This window comes from Olea europaea, chromosome 9 (genome assembly GCF_002742605.1).
Source record: "Olea europaea var. sylvestris chromosome 9, O_europaea_v1, whole genome shotgun sequence".
NCBI lineage: Eukaryota > Viridiplantae > Streptophyta > Magnoliopsida > Lamiales > Oleaceae > Olea > Olea europaea.
This window is the reverse complement of record NC_036245.1, coordinates 9,432,650-9,458,070: the sequence shown is the minus strand read 5'-3', so window position 1 is coordinate 9,458,070 and position 25,421 is coordinate 9,432,650. Positions and strand designations below refer to the sequence as shown.

General features: G+C 32.5%; 1 protein-coding gene across 1 annotated transcript; it reads right to left on the bottom strand.

The window, feature by feature from the left end:
• Positions 1-16,487: 16,487 nt before the first annotated feature.
• Positions 16,488-17,518, bottom strand: LOC111399601 (Werner Syndrome-like exonuclease). Its single transcript, XM_023027004.1, has one exon. It carries the CDS (start codon positions 17,443-17,445, stop codon positions 16,810-16,812), a length of 636 nt encoding a protein of 211 aa, XP_022882772.1. The 5' UTR covers positions 17,446-17,518; the 3' UTR covers positions 16,488-16,809.
• Positions 17,519-25,421: the final 7,903 nt, after the last annotated feature.

The window sequence follows — 25,421 nt, the reverse complement described above, 5'->3', positions numbered from 1 at the left end:
GGTGTTCTCATGCAGGGGCGGACTCAGCCTTCTTAGGTTGTGGGGTCAAAAATTAATGTGTAATTTTTTAAACAATATAATATTAATGAAAATAAGTTAATACACATTTGACATTTTGAAAATGTCTTATAATTATATCATTATCAATACTGTTAAATGAATTTTGTTACATGTATAGTTTTGTTTACCATGTTATTTATGAATGTTGAGCTAATAACAAGTAAATCAAATTGAATGTAGGAAGTAAATGAATTGAAATAAAATTCACATTGAATTTAGAAAGTAAATGAAATTTAAATTTAATGAAAAAATAATTTAAAACTAATTCAAATTACATTTAATTCGCAACAATTCTAGAATTTTTGATGTCATTTTTCATGTAAATTTCTTAATAAAATGATGTAAATTATATTGAAAAATTCATCGTGAAAAATAATAAACGTTAATGAAATAATTGATTTTTAAAAAAAGAAAAGACGTGTTAAACGCCTTTTTAGTACGTACGTTTGATGCATATTTAACTATTTTCAATATCTGTTTGATCCATTCAATATGACTACAATGTAGTTCTCGAAACAAGATTTTAGATGATGTAGGCGATTTGTAGATTTGAATAGTATACGATCATTGACAAATTTTAAAAATTAGCATATTATGAAAATTTTTGAAATGTTAATTTGAAACGATCTATTTTAATACGTCGTAACTTTTTATATGGTTGATCATTTCACATGCCATTAAGAAACAAAAAACTAGGCTATGAGCGCTTCGAAATGAGATTAAGAATGTAATGTTTCGACTTCATTTGACATGTATTAAAGTAGGTCGAAAATGGGTTAAAAGACTATTTAAAAAAAAAACCAAAAATTTTTGTGAGATCATTTGAACCCACATGACCCCATATGGGTCCGCCTCTATTCTCATGCCGTTGTAATCTAGACTTTAAATTATATCATTAAAGGATTGAAAGTTTGAAGGGATAAGTTTTTGAAATCAAAAGTTAAAAGTTCGTTATCTAAAAAGGCTCAATGTTTGTGATTCAGATCCGTTCATAATTTGAATATTGAATTTGGGTCAACTTTTATGCTTCTTCATTAAAACATACATGTAATCATCAAGTAATGGTCTTGAATTTTTCAACTAAAGAAATTTTTTATTTACTTTATAACTCTTGTTCGACTTTTCAACAAATGGCATCAATACAAATTGGTCTAGTGCCTGTTATACTTTTTGAATCTTGATTGCATATTTTAGTCGAGCAATGTCTAGAAATAATTGATTATATGATGATTAAATTATTGAAAATATTTTAAACTGATTAGATTATATTTGTGGCTAATTTTTTATTGTAATTCGTTATTTCAAGTATATAACTAAGTAGTTGAATTACGACTCTATCATCTTGATTTTATTTTCAATATCAAGATTAAAATTTCATGATTGGGATATAATTTTTTTGTAATTTTCAATACTTGTTATTTTAGGATTTCTTATAAATTAATTGGAGATTGGAAGACCAACCCACGAAGATCGAGAATCGAATATAGCAAAGAAATTGAATTTGAAACCAACAAGGATCTATGTCGACCTTATGCCGGTCCAAATCCACGAGTCGGGTCAACACGCAAGTCGGATCCTGAATTTTATGTAAATATGGTGATAGAGTTTGATAAATATTTGGTTTACTACTATTGGATATTTGGATGTTTTGCTCAAAATATTTAGATTTAATATTGGGATTCGGCTCAATTATCTTTTAATTTAATTCTTAAGTTGATTTTTTAGGTCATGATAGTTGACAATATAAAGGAAAAATTCATAACTACAAAATTTTCAAAATACAATTTTAATTAGCATGTTAGAATCATAATAAAATACAATTCATGTTCACAGTCACATACTAAATACAAATTACATAATTTCAAAGTCACACAAAAAACAATTTATACATTTAACCGCAAATCACACATTTAATATATCACAAATTATTTACTAGTCATAAATTACCTAATTAATTGGTCACAGTCACCCATCCCCCAACAAACCCCTTCTCTTTCATCCATAATCACGATCAGTTATATTCAATTTTCCACCGTCAATTTCTCATCCGCACCATCATTGACAACCACCACAACACCACCAAATTCACACACAATTTTCCAGTGCAACCCTGAAAATTTTTAGGCCCTATGCGACTCATTATTATGAGGCCCTGTAATTTCATTTGTTCACACGTGTAGCAATATCTAAATAAAAAATATATCCGTATTTAAATGGTAATTTTTGTACAATCTAAAAGATAGAAATTGTAAAATAAAATATCACTAACAACCCGAGAGATTAGGCTAACATTATACTAAGCATTCTCACATTTTGAGATGAAAAATTAGTAATCAAATAACTCAAATCAAGTTTTTTCAATATATTTTTTCAATAGAAATCATAATTAATCCATTCAACCTCTCTTGTGACATGGTTTACCGAAGATAAGACTTAATCAATTTCAACTTTGAAAAGCTTCTCTCAATAGATGCAACGGTGATTGGAATAGTCAATGATACTCTATAAGCAATCCAAGCATTTGCAAAACAAGAATTAATCTAACACATTAGTTGTTCCATTAATTTCTGTAAGTATCGCTTTCCTTAAAACTTTCAATTTAGAAAATAATTTCATTCCATCAATGTCAGATACCATATTATGTTTCAAATAATTTTCAAGATTAATGCAACAATACTTCAGTTTAGCACCATCAATATAGTTAAGCCTTTTCAAATCAAATAAAAATCCAAAAATATCATCATATTTATGAAATTTTTCAAATCTATTTTGAAGTGACGATAGAGCTTGATCTACTATATATAGGAAATAATTGACCCTGAAAAATTCCTCAACTGTTTTCTATCATCTCTTCACATGAAGTCTCATCAAACTGCTTCTTTCTATGTATAACTTTTTTTCACGAAATATCGGTTCAATGTCTAATTCACATGCAATCTCTTTAGCATCATTCATGACCAATTCAAATCCAGTTTCTCTATAACTTTTGAAAAATACAATGAGGCCTTTTAAATGGTCTATAGCAACATAAATATGTATGTCTTCCGTTTTAAAATGTTTGCTTACTTTGTTAACATTATTAAACACTTCATACCAAATAACCATCTCAAGTATGAATTCAAAGTTCTCTATTTCTATTTCATATATTGCAAAACACTCTGCTTCACTTTTTGTCTTAGGATCATCAACTATTGCCAATTGAAGTAAAGCATTTCCTATCTTTTAAAGTTTTCCACCTTTTAGAAGATAACGGAAACTAAGTGTACATATGTTGCACCACTCCAAAAAAAGATTTAGCTTTTGAACAAGAAGTTGCCATATCATAAAGTACACGATTGAGACTGTGACACCCACAATAAGTGTAGAATGCTCTAGGATTTACTTCTAGTAATCTATTTTGTACACCTTTATGTTTTCCTTTCATGTTAGCATCATTATCATAACCTCCACCCCTTATATTATCAATGTCAAGTTCTAGATTATTCAACGCATTCACCAGTTCACCAAAAATTCCCTTTTCCAACTTTATCATCGACAAATAAAAATCCCAAAAAGAATTCATCTACCTTCACTAGATTTGCTGAAATATCAACATACATTAATACTATAGACATTTGTTCTTCATGACTCGAGTCTGGAGTGCAATCCAGTATAACAAAGAAGTACTTGGATTCTTTGAGTTTCTCAATGATTATTTTCTTGATCTCACCGACTAGCATAAATATCAACTCATTCTGGATTTTGTGTCGAATATAATGATAATGAATCTCTTTATTCTGAAATTACAAGATTAAACTCGGCAATCATTTGAATTAGGTTTAAAAAGATACCATTATTTTCTTGGTATATCTTCTCATTATCTCCACGAAATGTTAATTTATTTTCTGCAAGAGTTCTAACCACATATATTATTCTCAATAATACTTGCCTCCAATGTTCTCTATCTCTATTGATTTGTTCTTGTACACTTTTATCAATTGTTTATGTCTTTTTTAATCTTATTTCCATTTCAATCCATTTACTCAAGTTCGTGATGTGGTCAAAACTCACTTCATGCGTTTTCAATTATTCACCAATATTTTTCCAATTATTCACACCATCATGTGCCAATTGAGTTCTAGTCCCATCATTCTTGAACATGGCACTTTTTATTTCATTTTTTTTCATTTTCACCCTTGTTTACATTAAATTGCAAAAATCATCATTTTCATCCATTTTCTCGATTAAAAGCGTTCAAAAAAGTCTAAATAAATTTCAAATAAATAATTTAAAAAGAAAGTGTTTTTTGATTTCTTGTTTTTAATTATTTATTTTAAATTTATCTTTACTTTTTTAAAAAAATTGGGAATATAGTTGCAATTTGTTCTTTATTTTTCTTTTCTTTAGTTTTGTTTTATTTAAATAGCAAGGTATAATCTTCATTTTATAGCTTGTAATTGAGAAAATAGATGAAAATGATTATTTAGATAATGAAATGTGAAAATAAGGGTCAAAATGTCAAAAAATGAAAGGTGGTGACGTTTTGCACAATAATATTGAAAGATATGGATATTTTTTTGCTAATTATCCTTTTAATAATTTACTTGGACTCATTAACAGTTTTTTTAAAAGTTTGGGAATATTATTACAATTTTTTCTTTTCTCTTTTGTATTTATTTAAATAGGAGGTTATACTTCTTACTTTACATTTTTTTTTATTGAAAAATTGGATAAAAATGACCTTTTTCGCAATAAAATGTGAAAAAAGGGGGGTGAAAATTTCAAAAAATAAAAGGTAGAGACGTTTTGCACAATAACATTGAAGGGTAAGGACGTTTTGTATTAATTACCTTAAAAAATAATTAAGCCTTGAATTATAAATCAAAATTTGAAAGGCAAGGTTTGAGCCTCTGAGGTAAATTTTTTCGTAACGTTTTTGATTTTGTTTAAAACGTTAGTGTTTTAGATATCATTACATACAATGTTTCTGACATCGTTCATATTATTAAGGATGAAATGTATATTTTCAAACATTGATTTTCCTTCGATTAATTTAATTTAGATTAAATTTCTTTAGAAAGAAAAATCTACAATAAATTGAGTTGTAATTTAATTTAATTAATGTGAATATTTGGTACCATTTCAAAACTAAAATTCATGATTTATCTAAATTAAAACCTTGTGATCTCCTTTGGTCAATCTATGAGCAACAAAAAGTGCTAGCCTTCTGCAGGTAATGCAACAAACTTCCTATAGAAGAGTCGCAACGTTCGAGATATTTGATTGGATTCCTTTATGGGAGGATCGTCTAGATAGAATAAAATTTGAGATAATACTATATATGACGAAATTATTGTCAAGTATCTAAAGATCTAGACAAAGGTTATATACTCGAATCAATATCATATATGAATCTCCTATAGAGGCTTTTGTTTATGATTTTGATTGCCAAATAAAAAGACACTAAATCTATCTAGACATTTATTGTCAAATATAATATGTTTAATGAGAGGGTCTCATTCATCTAGACATTGATTGAGTGTGACATGTTGAACTACAAGGATCAAGTAATCGTTACATTATTATAATTTTATGGATCTACATGCACAAAGATGCATCTTATATAAAATCATTATTTGCTGCTCTTGAATTATAGTTAATTTTTGGTACAATATCTCTCAATCCAATTTTTTATTAATCAAAACAAAACCAATTTTATCTATGTGGATTAGAAACATAACTTTCTTATTTGTGCATATTACAGAGAAAATTGATTTTGTTCTTATGACATACTAGAAAACGTCCGGGCATGTTCTTGAAACCAAAAATGCCTAGGCAGGATTTATGTTGACTATGATTGTACACTTAAACATAATGGAGAATCTAGGTGCAATAATTAACTTGAAGACTTAGATTAATATGGTGTTGAATTCTTTATCTGATATATGTACTATCATTTATACAAGATGAAGATGTCATCAAATATACTGATGAATGAGTTGCAGAATATTGTCATTGATCTTGAGGGTAATGATGGTAATGCTCATGCAGTGATTGGTAGCTCCTCCGGTTCCAAGTCGAAAAGCGAATCTGGAAAGAAGAATAAGAAAGCTAGCAAGAAGAATAAGAGTAGAAAAAAGCCTAAAGTACATGGAACATTAAGAGGCAAATGTTTAAACTATGGTTGGAAAGGATATTGGAAGAAAGACGATAGTGATGCATTAGTTATAACACACGGTACTGGTGAGTTTTTTGCAGGCATGTTTGGTGATTGATTCTACGATTCTATGAATTCTTGATTTAGACTTTGGCATCACTAATCACATCTATATATCTATGCATGTGCTTCAGGGAGTAGAAAACACAATAAATCCAGTTTAAAATCATCGTTGCCACATGAACAGTATTTTCGACAAAAGATGTAGAGTATTTTTTTATTTCAGTAGTGGTAAACGTTTAAATCTTAAAGACCACTGCTATATCCTGCGAATGATTTGAAATTTGATTTTTGTTATCTAATTAATAGGGCAATATTATTTTGTAAAATCAGCACTTGGTGCACTTTAAATTTTAATTAATAAAGTTCCTATTTGTTCTAGATATTTATATTTTAAATTGTTTCACAATAAAATAAATGTCACTTCTATAAATTATAAATAAAAGTCATACAACACTAGTGATACATATATACATATATGGCGTCTAAGAGTTTATTCCATCAACCATAATAGGATATAAAGATTGGCAAGAGATAGTCTCTTAAACTCAATTAAGGTCGAACCACTACTAATTTGTGATTCTTATTTGGAATGTAAGATGACCAAGAGATCCTTTTTGGCAAAGGACATAGAGCTAAAGAATATTAGAACTAGTTTATTCTTAGTTTATGGACCTTTGAGTACACCTACGCAAGAGAGTTTGAGAATTTCATCACCTTTACAGATGATTACTTTATATCCTTATACATTTTCCTAATGGTTCCAAAGTCACATGCTTTTGAGAAATTCAAAGAGTATCAGGCTATTTGGATAAGAGTAATAAGATAGTTCGATCAGAACTCTATGACAAATATCACTTAAAAATTCAAGGAATACTTGAAGAAAATGGTGAATTTCTTAATTGTGTGTGTCTATTACACCTTAACACACGACATTTTAGAAAGAAGAAACTGACATTGTTAGATATGACTAGGTCAATGATAGATTTCTCAACTCTACCTATCTCATTTTATGGATGTACAATGGGGACAGCTGCATATATTCTTAACCTAATTCATTCTAAATTTGTTCCCAAGACTTCCTAAAATTCTAGAATGGACGCAAATCCTGCTAGCATCACATTTAAATTTTGGGACATCCAACTCATGTGATGAAAGGAAAGATATAGAAGTTGGAGTCTAAGTCAGATATATTCCTGTTTGTAGGATACCCTAAAGGTACAATGGGATATTATTTCAATAGTCATCTAGATGTGAGGGTCTTTGTTAACACAAGTACAACCATCTTGATGGATAAGTATATTAATGAACGTTGATCCAAAAATAATATTGTTTTACAATAAATGAGTAGAGAAATTCTATACCATAGGTTCCTATAGCACAACCTGGGGACAAGCATTCTATGGTGTCATGAATACCTATGCAATGCAATCTAAGTATGAAAGATGATAGTCATGTGATCTCAGAAATCAACTATATGTTGAAAATAATGAGGAGGTAATGAAGTCACCTTATTCTGACACCGATATTGATGGAAACATTAAAATTCCAAATGTCGCTACTGTCTAAGATCCACCATTCTTTAGACACAATCAAAGTTTATCTAGCCACCTTGTAGGTATTTGTTAAATGAAAGAGCTCTTTCAACGTGCTCAGCCAAGCTCCGCTATCATTAGAAAATGATAAGTGCAGTTTGTACACATATTTGGTTCATATTACTAAACTTTTATGTAGTCATGGTATTATATTTTACTTAGGTTGGTTTTCTTTTATTTCAGTGTAGGACCCATTTCAAACTAATTGGAAAAGAAAGAATGATCAGTTGGGTACTAAATAGAAGTTTGTAGACAAACTCTCACTTGAATAAAAGTTAAAGAATCAAAGTCGAAGAGAAAATGACTAACCTGCATTGCATGGAAGAATTGAGGATTTGGAAGCAAGCATTAATGTAACTGGGATTTTCTTTTACTTGGACTTGCAATGGGAAGAAAAATGGGAAAAATTCATATCTCAGGTGTAAAGTATTGGCCAATTCAAAACTCGGATAATAAGTTTAAGTTTTTAAATCTCATGTGATAACTAAATAATTAAATATATTTTATTAATTACATATATTAAGATCATGGTTATACAATTAATGGTTACAGTTACATACTTATGAGTCGCAACTTATTTATTGGACACATATTATCAAATTAATTGGTCACAAATTAAAAATATTATTGGTGACAAAATTTATTTATTGGTTACAAATCATAATTTTTATAGGTCACAATTTACTTAACGGTTACATATTTTCAAATTAGTTGATGATAAATTATTTTTCAGTCACGAATTATCAAATTTTTAAGTCACATACACCAAACACTTCACCCTCTCCCTCAATCCCAATCAACTACCAATACTTGGTCACAAATCAACCATGTAGCTAATCACAAACACCTAAATAGTTAGTCATAGACACTCTTCATCCATTACCACCACAAAGATCACTACCATTGACACAACACCATCGCCGTCAACCATCATCACTGTCGTCGTCAACCACCAACACCATCATCACCGCTGTTAACCACTACTACCCCCACCAGTACCGCCAACATCACCATCACCTCACTACCGCAACCAACATCACAACCATCATTACCCAACTACAAGCACCACTACAATTTGCAAACAACCACAACTTACCCCCAAAAACTCTAGATTTTCACCACTAGCACCACCACTACCTTATCACCAACACCCAAAACAACCCACAACAGATCGGAGGAAAGAAACACTACGTCACCGTTGCTGCAGCAGTGACTTTAGGCACAAATCAGAGCACATAGCACCATCATCACAACAACGACTAGAGCACAGAGTCGTCCCAGACATATCAAAGGGAAGAAAACACTACATCCACATCATTGCCATCCCCAAAATCACATCCACGACGCTATTGCTACAACGACCATTGTAGCATGCAAAGCAAAGCGCAAAATACTATCGCAATAGTGGTAATTGGAGCATGGAGTTGCGCGTAATGTCGCCACTCACGAATCTCGTTGAGGAGACGGGGAGTCAGAGAGTAGATTCATTCCGATGTATTAAAATGATTTGGGGTTTGAAATTGGGGGGGATGAGTGTTTTGGTGGATGTTGAATTTTTAATATGATTATTAATATTAAAATATTAAATTGTCACATGATTTTTTATTAAATATACTTTATATCTGATTTTTAAAGTGTGATCTTTAAATACCTGCTTTAGTGTAATTTCCACAAGAAAAATATCCATTGGCTGGCAATTGGTGAGGACACACGAGACAGAATAAAAGCATTGGCCATTAGGAATTACAAATTGGAGAAAGTGATATTACATAGCTCCTATATATAAGAATTACACTTCAAAAATTAACAAACTTATTAAATTATATTCTCCATAGAACCTACCCCATCCACATGTATATTTTTTCAAAAATTGAAAACGTTTTTTAAGATTACATCCCCAACTCAGAACCACGCCCCAACCAACCCCACCCACTCCACCTCACTCCACTCCATCCGCAACCTTCAAAAAAATTCAAAAAATTTAAAAAGTCTTTTTTTTTTTAAATTACACACCAACCCCACGAGAGCTCCTCAGATTTGTCACTAACTGTATTATTTGTGACCAGGCCTGTGTTATATGAGATTAATTATGACCAAATTTGTGTTCATTGTGACTCTCTAATTTGTGATTGTATGTAACTAAGTCATTAACCTAATCTCGGAACCACCTTTAAAATTGAAAATTTGAGATAACACCACACCACACCCCAGCTCATGGTAGAAAAATCTCCAGAAATTATGTTGGCAACAATGGTGCATAATAGATGGCCATAGATGGCCAGATTTGTGATTAACTATGTTATATGTGACCATACATGTGTTATATGTGACAATTTGCGATCAAATTTGTATTTAGTATAACTAATTGTGATCGAATTTATCTTTAGTGCGATTGTCTATGATAAGGACAATTTGAACTATGACAATATGTGATCAAGTCACAATCAATCATAATTAATATAGAATCAGTTACAATAAATACATACTTGGTCACAATGGGTCACCACAAACAAATATAAATACAATGCAAATGAGCAACATAATCCACCACCATTCATTACCACCATCACCTCCAATTCACCAACATGACCACTTTCAACTCAAATTCACAATCATAAATACTACCTTCATTGTCCAATGTTGTCAGTGACTAATTGTTACCAACTTTTTATTCAGAATAACTGTTTGTGACCATGTTAGTCTAATTTGTGACGGCATGTAACCAAATTACATACAGCCACAGTTAAAAATAGATCTGGTCAAGAGAGTCATAATAAAGATAGACTTGATTATACTGATTTTTCGGCACCACCACCACTTCCAACATCGTCAAGAACCAAAAGCACACAACCAACCTCACCATGACCACATGCACCACTAGCAACAGAACCTCGCTGCATGTACCATCACCAACAGAACCACCAACAAAAACACATAAAAAAATCATTGACACCATTTGCAAAACACCAACAACCATCCCTAACCATTTTCAAAAAAGAAGAAAGAAAACCAATATCCACCCTTCCAAATCATAATAACGATGAGTAATCTCAGATTACAAAACCTAATCATTTTCAAAGAGTAAATCTAACAGTTTATTCCCAACCGCAAGCAGAAGAGGAAATTCTTCTCCGCTGTGCATAGTGGTGCCAAAAAGATGTTGTAGAAAATTGGTAAGTAGAGAGAGAAGAAAGAGAGGATGAAGAGGTGAAAATTGATCACCAAAAAATCACTACAACTGCTAAAAAGATCATATCACAAAAAATTCATCGACCATAAAAAAATCACCATAACCACAAACAATCACCCACAAATAACCACCAACCACAACCCGAACGACCCACATCATTATGGCTGTCAATAAATTAGATTTTAATCCGAATTCGATGAAATTAATGGGAGATGGATTTAGGGTCTCAATCCTATGACCCAATCCAAATTCGAATTCAATAATCTGTTAACTAAATGAAGCAAATATGGATATAGATCAGTTCGATCCGATAACAACTCAATCCGATTTATTATAATAATATAATATATTTTGCATATTATCGCATCATTTATTACATGTAATTTTTCAATTTTGAAACTTGTATTGTACTTTGCTTTTAAATAATAAATAATATTAGATAATAGTATAATATTGTTAATTAACATATTTGAAGAGATTTAATTTTTTTAATAATTAAAATAAGATAAAAAATAATAATTTATATATTTTCTAAATTAAACGACGAAACGAGCCAATAGTTGGAGTTGCTTTACTTATTCTCAACTTATCACTTCCCATATTGGATACTCAATAAACTATCATAAAATTTATAATTTATAACTAAGTGGGACAAGAATTGGGTAAAAAGCTATTTAGGCCTTTCATTTCTAAGGTTTAGAAGTTAACTAATATAAAATTTTTATCTTTCTAATTTTTTTGATATCGAATCGGGTATTCGATAACATAGCAATTTGGATATGGATTTAACAATCAAACATCCGTTAGATTATCGGATCGGATAATTGTTCTTAACGGATTGGATTGGATTTAGAAAGATCCGATCCATCTACAGCCATACACATCATCCCAAAAGATCATATCAGATCCGAAATGACTCGTGAGTGTATCTAGCAACAATGCCCAGCATCGGAAGAGAGGAAGAGAAGCCGCCAGAGATAAGGGATAATGGAAAGAAAGAGAGGGAGAAAAGACAAGAAAAATGATTTGGGGGTTTTGTGGTATAGTGGGGTTTGGGGTGGGTACATAAATTATTTTAATTTTATAATTTTAATTAACCTTATTTACCACTAAATTTTGAATTTAAAACTAATCCTTCTTGTTTATGAAAATTGATCTTTAAATGCGGGTTTCTAATTAATTTTTCCATGGAGAAAAATAAGGTATAAATGGGCTCGAGCATAGACTTGTACTTGGACTCAAATTCAATTACCACTTTGATTCCTAACAAGACTATAACATTGGGGCTAAGGTTAATATACACACACACACGCACGGAAAGATATGCATGGATAGAAAAGAGCTGGAAATTGAAAGAAGACAGACGGTTGAAATTGCGAAACACGGCCAAATATTGGAAGATAGATGGCAACTTCAATTTAGAAAATTAATTACATTCCATCAATTTATTGGTGATGTCTTCTCATTTTTATTTGTTTATTTCGACATTATGAGTAGCTAGATTATTTTTATGCTAAGATTACGATGAAACTTATATCATGAACAGTTAGCTTTTAAAACTTTTTTTTTCTTTCAAAACATGTTTTCCAGCTCTTGAATGATTCATATGGATTTAGTTTTCTCTACAATTATATGCGCAATATTTGTATGTGTTTTGAGGCTTGTTTTACCTTCGAAATATTGAAAATAAGTTAGAAATAATATCAATTGTCATAAAGTTCGATAAAGGATAAAAATATACCGCTATATTTACGTGATATTTAAGTATTCATAAATCTTTAAGGTATTTTATATGTTCGCATTCGTCATAAAAATATGGTCAGGTCACATGTAAAAATAAGTTTTATTCTAATCGAGAGAGATTGTTAAACAAATTAAAAATATTAGTTTTCATAATTAAATCATATTATCAAATTTATAAGTTTTGATGTTAAAGGGAATTGATATAAAGGAATTTGGGATCCTAGTACACTTTTCATCATTATACTTTTATAAAACTTGCATTTAATTATAACTTTATATTGATTTTAAATAATTAAGGTTCAACGTTCATAGTAATTTAAGTGATCACAATTTAGTTTTAGGAAATCACAAATTTTAACACTTTTAAAGTTAAGTTAATTTGAACTTATATTAATACAATCACTGTGGGTATAATATTTGGACTCAAAATTTATTTTACTATTTGTAACAAACAGTGCACTTGTGATAATTTAAATCGAAAATATTTTGCACTAGAAAACATTTACTCTTTGAAAGATGTCCCATTGTTGATGTCACCAAATATGATACAACAAATGATTATTGAACAAGTATAATACCTGACGTCAACACCTCCATCAATCAAAAGAAAGTAATATTGTCCTCAATGCGAAAATTACGCCATCTCCAGTGGGTGCTCTATTGTACCAAATTGCACCAAAATTTGGTGCAAACCTCCCTTCAACATTTGCACCATTTTACACCAAAATGGTGCAACATGAACAGTGTTGCACCATATTTGGTGCAACACTATTCATTGCACCATTTTTTGTACCAAATGGTACAATGTCGATTTTACCCTTTTTTCATGTTTCAAAGATAATGGTTAAGGGTATTTGTATCATTTTCGTAATAATAATAATAATAATAATTACATTATTAAATTTTATTACTTTTAATAATATAATTAATAATAATTATGAAATTTTTAATTTAATAATTATTTTTTAAAATTTAACGTAATTGTTTATAATAAATTAATAATATAATCAATTATTTTCGTCAATTTAACATAATTTATAAAACATGTGAACAATTTAATAATCAATAATATAATAGATTTGTTAATTTAACGAAGTTATAATTTAGTAATTTATATAATTATAAAATAAATAAATATTAAATACATTGTCAAAAATCAAAAAAATGGATAAAATAATAAAATACTGTTCATTTGGTGTAATGGTTGGAGATGAATTTTAATTCGGTGCAAAATTTGGTACAAAATTGTGTAAATTTTGGTGCAATACTGAAAATAACCTTACAATGTAGGTGAAATAATGATCTGACCTATTGACCTATGCAACAAATCAAAACTCTCCAATTAGGACAGTTGCACACGCATCGAGATCAATATTGTAGCTTGATATGACGAAGGACGGCTAACTCTTGATTGAAGGGCCATAAATGGTGGTAATTGGTCCCCTACTCGAGGTGGAGCTAAAGCCATTAACTACAAATTACTTTCAAGTCTCGATACAATCATCAAACGAAGAAAACCCACTATCTTCTATTTACATTTTTCAGCAATTATCCTATCAAATTTACTTTAAGAAGTTAATTTAGCCCCGTTTGAACCACATTATTGTAAAAAATGAGAATGAAAAATATAGTCGTTATGAGCTCCACACAAGAGAAAAAAGTTAAATATGGTAACTTGATTTAATAGATAATAATCACATTTTTTATTTTAATGAGAAAATAATGAAGCTTAAAGGGAGCCTTAATTTTGTCCCGTTATTTTCAATCATCTACATTAATAATTTGACTAGACTGGTGCTTAATTCTTATGAACCCATTTGGCTAATTCACCAAGGGAAATCCTTTCTCTTTCCCACTAGCAATCTGAGTGTGCACACATTCCAAAGTTAAACTTTATATTGACAAGATTTTACCTACTTTCATTGTCTTCTTGATATTATCCCCTACTTTACATATCATCTTGTCAAATAAGCTAACTAGTGGCTCAATAAAGCTAATTCTAGCCCACTCAATTACCTATAACACCTCACAAGAACTCGATCACAAAATAATTTTAAAAAAAAATTCATAAATAAAAAATTAAGTATGACACATGGTAAAATTAAGAAAAAAAGTTTCAAATTTCAAAAATCAAATATTTTAAAATTTTATTTATAAATTAATTTATTAAATATATATTTTACTAATTAAAAATATTGAGGTCAAAATTCTATATAATTTGATTATGGTTATCTAACTAATTAGTCACAGATTAATTTTTATTTACAACTTATCAAATTATTGATTACCACTTATTTTTCGATCACAAATAAAATTTTTTATATGTCACAAATTACTCATCGGTCACAGAATCAAAACTATTATTTGTCACAACTCATTTATTCATTGCAAATTATTAGATAATTGGTTACGATTAATTTTTTGATCACAACTTAATCAATTGTGAGTCACAATCACGATTTTTAGATCACATATTACAAATTAACCAATTATTAGTCAGAATCAACCAAATAATTGGTCACAAACATCCAACCCCATCTCATCCCACCTACGACCTCCACAACCACTATCACTATCACCATTATAGCCACCATCACAACAAAGCATCACCGCCAATAGAGCCACCACCACCTCATGATAACCAATCAACACCACAGCACACCAACAGATTCACCACCACAACAGAGCATCGCCACCACTGGAGCCACCACCACCTCACGACAAATAGGTCAACACAGCACACCAACAGATACACCACTGCAACGAGCCGCCACCACCACCAGATCCAACGCAACGGAGCCACCACCACCAGTGCCACCATAACGCACAATCCCATCCACATCACACACCACAACAAACACCTCCATCAGCCATGGGACAAATAAAAATAGGGAAAAAAAAAGAAAAAAGAAAAAGAAAAGATCCTCGTACCACCTTAGGTAAGGGGTGCCTCTCACGATGCCGTAGCTTTGGGCTAGACGCCATGAGTGACAATGCAAACCACCCACATCGATGCGATTTTGCAGCGTCGAACGATTTTGCAACGTTGGATGATAGTTGAGGCACCACCGCTGCATGTCTCATCCTCCTCTTTTTCCTCCGGTGACTGCCATCTGAGATGTTAACCGGCTGATGGCTACTTTGTGTACAGAGAGTGGAGAAATGAAGAAAATGGCTAGATTCAGGAGAAGGTGATTTAGGGATTGGCTAAGTTATGAAATGGGATCTCTAACTCTATTAGTATCTGTAATTTTCAATTAGGAAAATTTCATTTGTACTAAATGGGGTACCGAAAGTTGCCCCCTCTCACAATGCACGCAGTCCCACGTGAACATAAACATTCCCAAATGTGGCATCCACCCTCCTATTTTAAGTAGTAGTAGGTACAAGTTTAGTTAAAAAAAATTATGTACACATAGTATTTCCCATAATTTTATCAATTAGCCCATTCATTCACAAAACCAACCGGGAGCTGCTTGGCGCACAGGCGCCCCCCAATAGGGGTGTTACAACCCCTCCACGTACAGCGGTTGTACAAGGGGCTTTTCCCTTCAAGATTTGAGCACAAGGACAAGTCCTACAACAAACATTTTGAGAAAATAAGAATAGTCATTCTCAATAACTATGGAACTTTTAACCTTTAAAAAATTAAACAACTTAATCAAGAAAACTATCCAGAAACAAAGCAAATAAAAGATCAAGCTCAACAAAATCATGAACACAACTCAATATATAATCCCAATTTACTTTCAGAAAATAAGAACTTACGCAAGAGGAGCTCAGAAGAGCATAATTCCACACATCCGAAGTGAAAGTGCAACAATCATATTTACAAGACAAGATATAAAGCGAGAGAATCAGAAAATTAAAACCCAGAATACAGAACACCGTTAACGGCATAAAGCCATAAACCATCATCCTTAAAATCCTTCACAAAATCCACCAAACAAACTTTATTTTTTTTTTTATTAAACAAACAAGTAAAAACTGCTAAACCCATCAGTAATTTGACCTTGAACACCAATTTACCCAGCAGCATTCAAGACCCTGCCAATCTCAAAAGAAACAAAAGCATCAACACAAGCATACTGCACTTGGTCAGGCTTCAACCATCGGTAATCCCACCTACTCATGGTCACTCTGCTGGGCTTGTTCACCTCTTTCCCAAGCACAACTTTTGCCAGATTTTTCAGCCCCGCATTATTCAACTCCTTCATCTGATAGGTGTCCGCCGCGAGTTTCCTTAAATCCACGTTATTCGCATTGAACCCAAACCCGTAGTCCTCTTCAAGTTTCTCCAAGTCAGCTTTAATCCCAATGCCTACAAAGGTGTAGTTCTGGTTGGACAGGAAGTCAATAAGGGAGGGCGGGACAGAAGGGGAATGAATGAGTTGGTAGATCAGACAGCGGCGATCGACACAGAGCTGGAGGGTGGCGACTGGGTTCTCAGTGTTTCGATTGAAGTTTGGGCGCCATTCGACATCGAGGCCGATTATCAGACGGCGGTTTTCGGGATGGTTGGACTGGATTTCTGACAGCCATTGGGAGACCATGGTGGGATCGTGAGTTAGTAGGGTGTGGATGATGTCTCCGAAGAAGTTGACGTCGTAGAGGTTGTGGGTGTCGTCTGGTAACATGTGGTCCTGAATGGTTATCGCCATTGCTCCGCCTATGTTCCTTTGTTTGAGAGAGACGGATAGTTTAGAGAGAGAGAATAGACGAAGGGAATTTTTATTATTACTTTAAAATAAACCTAGGCCTGTTTGATAAGAGCCAATTTCATGGAAAATGAAATTATTTTTTATCAAAATATATTGTTTGATCAGCAAAATTTTTCATGAAATTAATTTTTCATCCAATCCCCACGTGACATTTTTTCTTGGTTTTTAAGGAATTCGTTTTCCTTTCGTTTTGGTGAAAAAGTGTTTTCCAGCTATTTTATTTTTTATTTTTTTGCAATGAAAACAAATTTGATCCACAATTGTAAAAAATTCTATTTATTTAATTAATCATTTCCATGGAAAACAAAGTCAAACGAATACAAAAAGATTCAAAATTTCAACATTTTCAGGTGAAAAATTATACAAATCAAACATAATTAATTAACAATTCCTAGTAAAATAAGTTATAGATAATTCAATTCTCTGAAATTCATTTTCTTTCCATCTAAATTTTATTCTTACAATCAAACGGACCATTAGAAAACTATACACCAACATAAAAATATAAAAAAAAAAAAATACGTTAATTAAACTTGAAGTCCTTAGGGTCTATGGATGGCAACATATTCGGGGTAGATTCGAGGGTTACCTAATGGGACGGGACAAAACGAGGCAGGTAGGATTTTTTTTTCCTTTTCCTAAAGGTGATTAAACTTTCATTCTAATTTCAATAGAGTCATTGATCTTCAATTTGGAGAGAGCATTCCACATAACTTTATTTCAATACGAGGATATCACTCTTTTATTCCACCCCCAACAGCCATAATACACTTTCTTACTCCACACATTAACAATTTTTTTAATTTCAAAAACTCGAATTCAATTAATAGTAAAATAACTCAATTTGATTTGAATAAAAACAATGGATTCAATATCACAAGACACAATCAACATCAGAAATATAATTTGAACCAAATAAGGAAAATACAACATAGTTTCGTCAAAAAACTAAAAAAAAAAAAAAAAAAAACTCATAGAGCAATTTGAGAATCTATTGGACACAAACTATAGATGCAAAAAAATAAAAAATAAAAATTTGATATGAACCTCCTAATACCATAATCATGTTGACACAACTGATATATGGAAGATTTTAGAATAAATAGAGCTAGGTCTAGCAGGAGCATCAACGTACAGGAGGGAAAAATAATGAGAACGGCTGACTTTTGCCGAAGCCACTATATCTTCTTTGTTGTCTATATCCTTTTTTTGATTATTTCTTTCTATAACCTATTTGGTATTTGCACTTCGTTTATTGAATATGTATGAAATAGTGTGAACTTGCAATAACTATTGAATTAACAGGAAATGATTTCACGAATGACCACTAAATTTTGCAAAAATTTCATGTTAATAAATAAATAAATATATATATATATATATATTGACTCATTTAGTCACTAGAATTCAATTGATGAAAATTCAGTGACTCGATTGTAACTAGGTGAAAGTACAGTCACCCAATTCCAATTGAAGTGAAAGTTCAGTTACTTCTTCTGTTATTAATTTACTGACCAAGATGCACACATTGGCTTTTTGATAAATTAAACGAGTAATGTCAATGAATTCTGGCAGACATGTTAATAAGGTCTAAACGATGTGGGATAATTGCTTTTGAATTAAAGTTTTGTAATTTAATTGCTTTAAATTAAAGTAGAGAAACCCAAATGCAACTACGATATGATTAATCCAAAAGAAAATAGTAGTGCATTACTGTCTTCTCTTTATTTTAAAATCAAGTTTTACTTTTAGATAATTATAAATAATGAGACACATACATCTCCAGTTTCAAAAGAACGAACGAGACATCACTCTAAAGTTTATTTGTACAATAGATATTTATTTCTCGTGTTTTCTTTTTCCTTTTCCTTTTCCACTTTGAGTTTGGCCACCATACCCTGGATGCACTCAACAAATGAATTCGACACTTTATTCCAATCAAGCTTACCTGATAAGTTCGACTAACTGAATGATTAAGAGGACTTAACTCTAATTAAGCAGCAATCATTCAAGGGATAAATGATTTGCCCTCCAATCGTCCAAAATAGCTAATGGGAAGGAATAGCGTGAGTAGACGAAACCTATGACCTAGGTAATCATTGTGCCACTATAGCCCTAATCTGCTAATCAAAAATTAGTGATGTGACAAGTGGCACTTGGATCGAGGTCGAATACTATCGAATAATTGTAATTTCTTACTTATATATGGGGGAGCGGGACCAATCCTAAGGGAGAGAAAGAGTCAAATGTTCTCTTATTATTAAACTTTAAGGTTGTGTACCTCCTTTCTCGTTTGGACGCAGTTCACCACTCCCTCCTTTCCAAATGTATCAATATTTACAGCTTATATAACAATATGGATGTTCTAAAAGCTACATAACAGAATTGGAAAGAGAAATAATCTCTTATACACTATGCTTTTATTAGCAGCTTATTCATTACTCAATTTGTTGTATTTTCCTTTTAGAATGCTTCCTCGGGCTATTTACGTGGCTTCTCCTTGTGGCAATTCACTCTTCAGCATCTCCTCGTAAGATGGATAGTAGATATCCTTTACTCCCATCTTGGCCTGCTTTAGTTAGAATGTTTGCATCTTGTTCATTTGTCTTCACATGTTCAGTGACTGCACTTCCTTCTTGAATTTTATCTCAAATTAAATGACAATTAAGTTTTATATGTTTAGTTCTCTCATGGAAGATTGGGTTTGTGACAATACGGATTGCTAATTTGTTGTCACAATATAGGAAAGCTGCTTGTGGATGACATACTGTAAAGTCTTTGAGTAAGAATCTTAACCATGTTAGTTCACAACAAGTGCCTGCCATGGCACTATACTCTGCCACCGTAGATGACATAGAAATCATATCTTGCTTCATTGATTTCCAGGAGATTAATGAGGATCCTAAGAAAACTCAATAACTCGTGATATACCTTCGTGTATCTGGACATGCACACAAGTCAGAATCGTTATAGGCTTGAAGTTGTAGTGTTGATAAAGATGGATACAACAGCCCTTGTCCAGGACTTCTCTTAGGGTCCCTTTGATTACAAGAATGGAATTTGGGTAGTAAGAAAACGAATTCCAAGGAATTGAATTGCCTAGAACTTGTTTTATAGGGAGTTGTCAATTAAATGTATTTGATTTGTATAATTTTTCACTTGGAAAACATTGAAATTTTTTATCTTTTGGTATTCGTTTGGCTTTATTTTTCATGAAAATTATCAATTAAAGTGATAGAATTTGTTACAATTGGGGATAGAATTTGTTTCAAAAAAACCTAGAAAACCAAAAACTATCAAACCCATGGGAAAACTAATTCCTCAAAAAGGTAGAAAAATGGGTCACGTGACCAATTGCCAAGAAAATTTGGCCAATCAAACATGCAAAAAGGTGGAAAATGAAATTTAATTTCCTACTTCCATGAAAAGTTTGTGCAATCAAACAGGGCCTTAATGCAGTGAAGAACCTTGTGTGGTGCATGCATACAGGTATTGGATTCTAGGTTTATCCATATACTGGCTTAGAAGTTGAACGGCATAAGATATGTCAAATCTTGTTACAGTGAGATAAAGGAGTTTTCCAACAAGTTTTCTATACATAGATGGATCATCAAGCAGTTTACCTTCTTCCTTCAATAGCTTGACATTCTGGTCTAGAGAGATCCTTGCTGCTGTAGTACTAATTGTGCCTGAATTTGCCAATATATCGAAGGCATATTTCCTTTGACAAACCATAATTCCATTGTCTGATCTTGCTATCTAAATTCCAAGAAAATACTTACATACTCTCAAGTCTTTGACTCTAAATTTTTCATTCAACAACATCTTTAGTGAAACGACAGGTTGTATGTCATTGCTGGCCACAATTATGTTGTCTACATATACCAAGATAATAGTAAAAGAGCTTCCTTGGGATTTATAAACAAAATGTAATTTGCTTTCGATTGAACAAAGCGAAGCCATGTGATGAAATTTGATAGCTTTGAGTACTATTGCCACGAAACTTGCTTTAAACCATATAAACTTTTGAGCAACTTGCAGGCCTTAGGTTGAGTAGCCTGAGGTAATTCCATGTACACCTCTTCATTAAGATCCTCACGTAAGAAGGCAATATTCACATCAAATTCTTGTAGTAAAAACCCTAAATGGTTGCCACTGTCAAGAAGGTTCTGACAATGACCATTTTTGCAACTAAAGAAAAAGTCTCCTGATAGTCTAGGCCTTCTTGTTGAGTGTACCCTTTGGCAACTAGACTTGCCTTGTATTTTTCTATAGATCCATGTGAATTGTACTTGATCTTGAAAACCCACTTGCAACCTATGGCTGATTTCCCTTTTGGTAAATTTGTGATAACCCATGTATGGTTCTGTTCAAGTGCATCAATTTCACTCTACATTGCCTTGCACCAATCTGATGATTCTAGTGCCTCATTGTATATGTGTGGTTCTATATGGGGATGTGATAGATTGGTAAAGGTTTTGTGTGCTTGTGACAATCTATGATATGAAAGAGTTGCTTCAAGTAGGAAAAGATTACCTGAAGTTGGAAGGGCCTTTTGCTCTTTGTACTCTTGAAGTTGACCGAATAAGATGGTCTATTGACATAAAAAATTCTACAACTATGGAAGTTTTTTTTTTTTTTTTTTTTTTTTTTTTTTTTTACTCTTTTGGGGGCCGTTTCTAATCAACCTGCTAGATTTCGGCCCATTTCGACACCATCGCAACCAATTCCCCTTGTACGGTTTTTTTTTTTTTTTTTTTTTTTTTTTCCTTCTTTTACTCTATTGGATCGTCTGGGTAAGTGAAGGCTTGTAGTAATGGATGGAGGTTGTGATTTCCAATTCATTCAAATGTTTCTCTGCACTTGATTCTGACTCATTTAGGGGGCTTTATAATTTGATTCTGCTATTGATGGATTGTCAATAATTTGTGGTGAACTCGGAGCATTTGGCGGTATACTAATTTTGTTGCAAGGTCGGACAGATTTTGAGATTTGAGGTTCTAGGGATCGAGATTGATCTGTGGTTGGTGTTTGAACAAAGAGTAAATTGGATGGATCAGATTTGTAACTTATGCTTGACAAGTTATTGCTTTTGCAAGGAAATTGCTCTCATAGAATGTAACACTTCGTGAGACAAAAGTCTTCTTGGTCTCAAAGTCAAACAGAATGTACCCTTTCATACCAAAGGAATATCCCAAAAATATGCACCTTTTGGCTCTTGGATTAAATTTATACCTATTTTGAGTCAATGTAGTGGTAAAGGCTAAACATCCAAAAACCTTAAGATGGGAATAATTTGGTTTTGTGTTGAGAAGAAGTTCAAAAGGTGTTTTATGGTTTAGAAGAGGTGATGGAATTCTATTTATGAGGTAAACTGCAATGAACAAACAATCATTTCAGTATTTCATAGAAATCCCACTTTGAAATCTCAAGGCCCTTGCTACGTTGAGAATATGCTGGTGTTTCCTCTCCACAACAGAGTTTTTTGTGGAGTTTCAACACGAGGTTTAGTGCACAATCCCTTTTTCAAGGTAAAAGTTATTTATGTTGAATTCACCCCCATTGTCACTTATGATTTTATTTTTATTTTTATTTTTTTTTGTCTCAAATTGATTTTCAATCATATTACAAAATCCTTACAAAGCAACACTAGCATCAAATTTGTAATTCAAAGTGTAAATCTAGGTACATTTACTTTAATCTTCTACTATTGTCAAGAAATATTTTGAACCATCATATGCAATCTCATTACATGGCCCCCAATGTCACAATGGATTAAATCAAAGCATTCTCTGACTTGTGTTGACTAATAGGGAAATGAGGCTTGTGCATTTTAGCTAAAAGCCAAATCATGCAGGGCCTGGTGTTTTGTGTGCATATAGGAATTTGTTGGCTATTTAGGGAGCTAAGAATGGTGGATGAAGGGTGTCCTAATCTATAGTGCCAGAGGTCAAATTCTTCAGTGTGAACTACAACTACTGTGGAAGTTTTAATGTTGGTTAGAGAATCAATGAAAGGTGATTGTGAAAATCTACTTAGCTGTAGACAATACGAACCATACCTCACCTCACCTCACCCAATCCAATCATTCTCCATGTCAAAAGGTCCTAGATAAAGCAATTTTGAGATAGGAAAATCAAGCAACAATTCAAAGTTGTGGTTAAATTTCTAACTGAAATCAAATTGAAGGAAAAAGTTGGAACTCAAAGTACATCATGCAAGATTAAATTGCTCAAAATCTATGTCGTGCTTATGAGAGTAACAGCAACATTGTCGCCATTAGGAACTGTAACAGTGTAGGATACTTGCTTTGTGATGCTTGTGAACAAAGAGGTTTCACAAATCATATGATCTGTGGCACCTGAATCTAGAATCCAAGGTGTGTCTACTAAAGTTTTGGGTTTTGATACATAAACAGAAAGGCACGGAGATATACCAGAAATTGTAGGCATTTGAATCTTAGTAATGCAAGGGGTAATGGTATAATGAACTTGATTCACCAAATGAGTTGATGGTGAGAAGTTTTGTATGTTGAGAAGCGCCATAAGTTGAATGTACTGCTCTTATATAATGGGAGACGGCATTGCAGGGACTTCAACGTGCACTTTCTCTTGAACAAGCATGGTAGTGACTTGATTAGCAGAAGGACTAGAGTACTTGTTCTTACTGTAGAGTTTATGCCCTAAGGGCACCAATGAATTTTGAAGCATTTCTCTATGTTGTTATCAGGAAGATGGTAGTAAGTGCATTTTGATTTGTTGGGATTTACTTTAAAACATCTTTCAAGTGAGTGGCCTGCAATTTTACAATGAGTACAAAAGTACTTAGTAGTTCGTTGAGCAGTATCTTGAGTCTAACTTTGAGCTCCTTTAACCATCATTGCCACAGATTCATTGGTAGAATAATCCACCGAGATCTGTCTTATCTTTTCCTTTTGTTGTATGATTGAGTAGACTTCATTGAGTCCAAGAAATGGTTTAATGAATAGGATCTGAGCCTCGATATCTTTATAGGATTCATTAAGACCCATAAGGAATCTAATAACCCAATCCCTTTGCTGGTTGTTAACAACAGTGCCAAGTCCTCCACATGTACAATTGGGTATTGGGCCGTAATTCATTAACTCGTCAATAAGCGTTTTATATTTTGAAAAATAAACCCTTTCAGCATCCTGATTTTGTATCAAAGTGCTGATAGCCTACTTTACTACATATACTTACAGAGCATTTTGTTGAGCTAATTGATGTTAAAGCTCTAGCTAGAATTCTCTAGCAGTATCTTAACCATGTTACTTCACAACAAATGCTTGCCATAGCTCTATATTCTGCCTCCGCAGATGCCGACAATCAAAAACCTGATTGAGCTATATCAGACCACCACCTTTTGGGCTGCAGAAATTGAGGTAGAATCTTCGATTCATCACTAAGGAAGTTGTCCCCTGTGAAGAGGCCGTTGCACTTTCCTAAAAACAAACCCACTATAAGCACAACAAATAAAATAAGGCAAGCTCCTACACCCAAAAGGTAGACCCCCAAGCAAGAAGGAAGTGTCCTCGACTACTTAAGCATAGCCAATCAACCTAGAGAAATAAAGGAGAAAACATCTGAATCGCAGGCCCATCTCTCCACATCATATCGCGTCTGCTGCTTATGGTAAACTAGAAAAAATGAAAAGTGCACAGTTGGCCTGGAGATGAAGAAAAAGACATGGCAGAGGAATATATTGCAAACTAAATACATCTTATCCAAGTAGCTATTGGGAAAGCTCAAAATGCTCCAAATAAAATGATACATTAGCAATAACAATAGGTCGGATAGACAAATATACTGCTTGGATGGAGCTCCAAGACACCAATGATGTAATCATGTATAGAGCTTTTGCTCTAACATTTGAAGAACGAGTTCACAGGTGATCTA